This window comes from Procambarus clarkii, chromosome 93 (assembly GCF_040958095.1).
Source record: "Procambarus clarkii isolate CNS0578487 chromosome 93, FALCON_Pclarkii_2.0, whole genome shotgun sequence".
Lineage (NCBI taxonomy): Eukaryota > Metazoa > Arthropoda > Malacostraca > Decapoda > Cambaridae > Procambarus > Procambarus clarkii.
Window position 1 is genome coordinate 1,710,559 of NC_091242.1, and position 5,012 is coordinate 1,715,570.

Sequence of the window (5,012 nt, forward strand, 5' to 3'; positions counted from 1 at the left end):
ATGTCGGAAGACCTTACCTTTCAAGAACACAATAAAGTAGCCGTCACAACTGCAAGAAAAATGACAGGTTGGATAACCTGGGGCGGGTTCAGGAGGTATACCTGAGGTGGGTTCAGGAGGTATACCTGAGGTGGGTTCTAGAGTATACCTGAGGTGGGTTCAGGAGGTATACCTGAGGTGGGTTCAGGAGGTATACCTGAGATGGATTCTAGAGTATACCTGAGGTGGGGCCTAGAGTATACTTCGAGTGGGTTCCAGAATATATCTGAGGTGGGTTCAGGAGGTATACCTGAGGTGGGGCCTAGAGTATACCTCGAGTGAGTTCTGGGAATGCCTCTACTTCCCAGGCCCGGCCTGAGGCCAGGTTTGACCTGTGATAACTTGGTCCAACAGGCTGTTGCTTGCCCAGGTATACCATCCGAGTCAACATAGGTGCATGTAGACAGTTTACCCCTCAACTTAACAACAATTTCTCTCATGCTTTACATCACATGTTTCATTCTAGCAAACATTTAAAATAACACATTTATTAATGCGAATTACACAGGTAAACCCAAGGTTCAAAAACAATCTTTCCCGCCAAAAGGATAGTACCCTAAGCGACTATCTTGAGGTTATCTTGAGATGATTTCGGGGCTTTTTAGTGTCCCCGCGGCCCGGTCCTCGACCAGGCCTCCACCCCCAGGAAGCAGCCCGTGACAGCTGACTAACACCCAGGTACCTATTTTACTGCTAGGTAACAGGGGCATAGGGTTAAAGAAACTCTGCCCATTGTTTCTCGCCGGCGCCTGGGATCGAACCCAGGACCACAGGATCACAAGTCCAGTGTGCTGTCCGCTCGGCCGACCGGCTCCCTATGGCTATGGCTACTATGGCTAACAGTACAAAATATGAACTGTTGGACTCTAAAAATCAAATCTACTGGACTCTATGAAAATCAACAAATCCAGACTCTAAAAATAAAAAAAAATCTACACTGTGAATGGCTGATTTTGCAGGAGCGAGAAGAAAGAAACAGCCAAACCTAACCTTCCTTAGGTCTATCACAGCACATGTTTGAATTAAATTAGGCCTAGGCTTGTTTATTTAAGCCTAGGATAGATTAAAAGTGTTGATGATTCGTAGAATTTTGCATTCTTAGGCCCCAATTTTGAAAATGCAATGAGTGAATTTGAGGGAATAACAGTACACATTTTGTACAAATATTTACTATTATTTTTGTAGGATAGGCTTAAAGAAAAAATAATGCGTTGAATTCTAATTCATATTAGAATTCAACGCAATATTTTTACGTTGCACTGGGTGCCAGCTGAACAATAATCTCCTGTGGCCAAAGGCCTAATTTAATATAATACAGAAAAAAAGTATATTGAACGTATCAATTTGACTTCTACAGCGTGGAATGACCTTCGAATATCAACCTCCCCTGGATGACAGGGTCCCCAGAGCTGAGAAGCTTCCAGGGGTTGGCGAGGGACAGGTGTCCCCCAGATGAGGAGGGGGTCCTAAAACGAGGCCCGCCCCCCCCCCCCCCCCAAGGGATGGGAGATGGAGAGGGGGGCCGTGACCCCGCGGGAAGCCGGGTGGTGGTGGTGGAAGCAACCGCTATACGGAGCACTCGTACTAACGGCTCACCGACCGACCCAGCACACTCCCATCCCCTTCCCCCCATCCCATCCCATCCCCATCCCTTCCTAACCCACCCCCATCCCATTATCATATCACCGCCCACTTACACACCTTCGCATATCACAACACCTGCCGTATGAATCGACCAGCAGCCGCTCTAAGTTAATTCATTGGTTATCAAGGGGGATTTAGGACTTAAATTCTAATCATTATATAATTCAAACGGCAGTGGGGGCCACCAGAGCCGTGAGGTCTGGGTGAATAATGTTAGACAATCCTTGAATGAATCTTACTCAACAGGTTATAAAGGAGCAGGATGCTGAGGAGGAATTCCTGTTGAAGGAAGCCTAAATTGGTCAGGGCAAGCTTTGGGGTGTGTAATTTTGGTGGCTCCAAGAAGGTCTTCAAGTGGAATGATACAGGCTGATAAGATCTCACACACACACACACACACACACACACACACACACACACACACACACACACACACACACACACACACACACACACACACACACACACACGCTGTAAATGCCTCCTTACTTAGGTTTCTGAATGATGTTCTAACTTTTGCCAGTGTAGAGTACCCTGCTGTCGCTATCCTATTTATATGTGCCTCAAGAGATAGATTATAGATGTTATGTCCACCCCCAGGTCTCTTTCTCGCGTCGACACAAGCAGGGAGTTCCCCTTCATTGTGTACTGTCCCTTTGGACTCCTATCACCTGACCCCATTTCCATAACTCTACACTTCCTCGTCTTGACCTCCAGTAGCCATGTCTCTGACCATCTCTGCATCCTGTTCAAGTCCTCTTGGAGGAGCCTCATCTGTCATAACTCTTATTAATTTTGCGTCATCCGCAAAACTGTCTGTCGTTTTTTTTTCAGATTTAGCTACTCAGAACGAAGTGTCCATGTAGCACGGGCTATGGTGAGCCCCGTAATCCAACTGTCTGTCCATGACCTAGGTAACGGGTCGTCCCCGCTCTCGTTACCAACCCAGCTACCGCACTAAGCCCCCACAATAATCCATCGCGGCCCTCTACTTTCTGCCAGCCTCCACTGATAGCTTGAACCCGTGTATCAAATCAAAGGTATATTCAGGTAAAAGTACATACATACATACATACATACATACATACATACATACATACATACATACATACATACATACATACATACATACATACATACATACATACATATTATACATACATACAAGATGAGTTACAAACATAATGATGGATTTCTAGGTAAGAGCTAGTACATTCAGTGCCTAAAGTCACTAATATGCACAGCGTTTTGGGCAAAAAGTAACTTGGGGTGTATTCTAACAGCTTCCACTGAGAGCCTGGAGCTCTCATCCACTGAGAGCTTGGAGCTCTCATCCACTGAGAGCTTGGAGCTCTCATCCACTGAGAGCCTGGAACACTCATCCACTGAGAGCTTGGAGCTCTCATCCACTGAGAGCCTGGAACACTCATCCACTGAGAGCCTGGAGCTCTCATCCACTGAGAGCTTGGAGCTCTCATCCACTGAGAGCCTGGAACACTCATCCACTGAGAGCTTGGAGCTCTCATCCACTGAGAGCCTGGAACACTCATCCACTGAGAGCCTGGAGCTCTCATTCACTGAGAGCTTGGAGCTCTCATCCACTGAGAGCTTGGAGCTCTCATCCACTGAGAGCCTGGAGCTCTCATCCACTGAGAGCTTGGAGCTCTCATCCACTGAGAGCCTGGAGCTCTCATCCACTGAGAGCCTGGAGCTCTCATCCACTGAGAGCCTCCACTGGGCACTGGGAACCCTCGTGAATCACAAACTCTCTCAGTGTTTACAAGCTCTTCCTAAAACAATTAAATCAAACCAAATTTCAAGTAGATAAACCTTAGTACTGAAACAAAACCCAAATTGGGACTTTATCGCAAAGGGAACAACTAATGGGAAAATGAGTTGTTTATTGTTATAGATTCAGCTACTCGGAACAAGTTCCAAGTAGCACGGGCTATGGTGAGCCCGTAGGAACAAGAGTTTCTTCCTGTTGTCCCCGTGGGAATTAAACCCTTCACGTCACCAGGTGAGGGGAAAGAAAGAGCTCTTGAAGTATATATTAACATACTCGCTAAGCCACTGACATACGTGCCCCGCTCCTGTGCCAGGTAAGTTACGGGCTCACCATAGCCCGTGCTACTTGGAACTTGATCCGAGTAGCTGAATCTATAACAGCAACATAACCCACTTACAGGTTTTCCGTTCTTTATTAATGGATTGGTTCACCTTGTACCCTATACCCTATACCCTTGTATGGGTATAGGGTATATGTGGGTGTTTATACCCTATACCCATATATGTATAAGGTATGTGTAAATATTGTACTCGTGAAGGAGTAGGAATACATATTAATACCCCATATGTATTCCCTCATTGACCCATGGGAGTGATGATAATGCACTCAATTTAGTGATAATCTATGTCTATACATTATCTGTCTGTCACTCAATTTGTAACAGTAACTGACGCTGGGTACATGCCCAACAGGCTGGGGCGCCATAAATGAAACGACTGCCACTTGTCACTGCGAAAGTGGCCCCCCCCCCACACACACACACAAAAACTTTGTAATATTAAATAGAGGGAATGAATAAGCAAGATGACAAATTATTAAACACTAGTCACTTTATACTTGGCATCCTTTGGCTAGCATCCTGTCTGCCTGTCTGTATGTGTCTGTCTGTCTGTCTGTCTGTCTGTCTGTCTGTCTGTCTGTATGTGTCTGTCTGTCTGTCTGTCTGTCTGTCTGTCTGTGTGTCTGTCTGTCTGTCTGTCTGTGTCTGTCTGTCTGTCTGTCTGTGTCTGTCTGTCTGCCTGTGTCTGTCTGTCTGTGAGTTACCAAGTTACGAGTTACCACGTGACTTGTACACAAGAGAGAGCTAACCTGAGGGAGATGGCCGAGGGTGGTGGTGTCGGGGGGGGGGGGCAAGTGGAAGAAACACACCGTTGCTAATCATTCGTATTTGTTTAATCCAAGACCAAAAACAGATCCGCAAGGGGGGGAGGGGAGGAAGGGAGGGGAGGGGATTGGGGCTGGGGTGGGGGGAGGAGGAGGCCACCAGAAGACCTCAACACCCCCCCCCCCCCGTTACTTACCGTGGTAAGGGCAGGAGGCACCCCCCCAACCCCCCTTCTCTCGACTGACACACCGTAAAGACGGTTTTGTCCACCATAAGAGGGACAACAATCTCCACTTAATAAATCGTGGCGGATGTCGTAAAGACGTCGATATGAAGACGCTTGAATTTTTACTCATACATATACAATACAATACAATACAATACAATTTTATTTAGGTAAGGTACATACATACAATAAATATTTACAAGGATTGT

The 5,012-nt window shown here is 46.4% G+C and overlaps 1 protein-coding gene across 1 annotated transcript; it reads left to right on the forward strand.

Moving 5' to 3' along the window:
• On the forward strand, positions 1–3,511 carry LOC138359792 (uro-adherence factor A-like). The gene is made up of 2 exons (XM_069319494.1): positions 1–67; positions 2,967–3,511. The coding sequence occupies exons 1-2, from the start codon at positions 1–3 to the stop codon at positions 3,509–3,511; spliced, it is 612 nt and encodes a 203-aa protein (XP_069175595.1).
• The last annotated feature ends 1,501 nt before the right edge of the window (positions 3,512–5,012 follow it).

Bases quoted from the DNA above. Each gene is read 5' to 3' on its own strand.
- LOC138359792 (XM_069319494.1), top strand. From the start codon at position 1: ATGTCGGAAGACCTTACCTTTCAAGAACACAATAAAGTAGCCGTCACA. The intron at 68-2,966 runs GTTGGATAACCT...GTATTCTAACAG, and splicing joins AACTGCAAGAAAAATGACAG to CTTCCACTGAGAGCCTGGAG.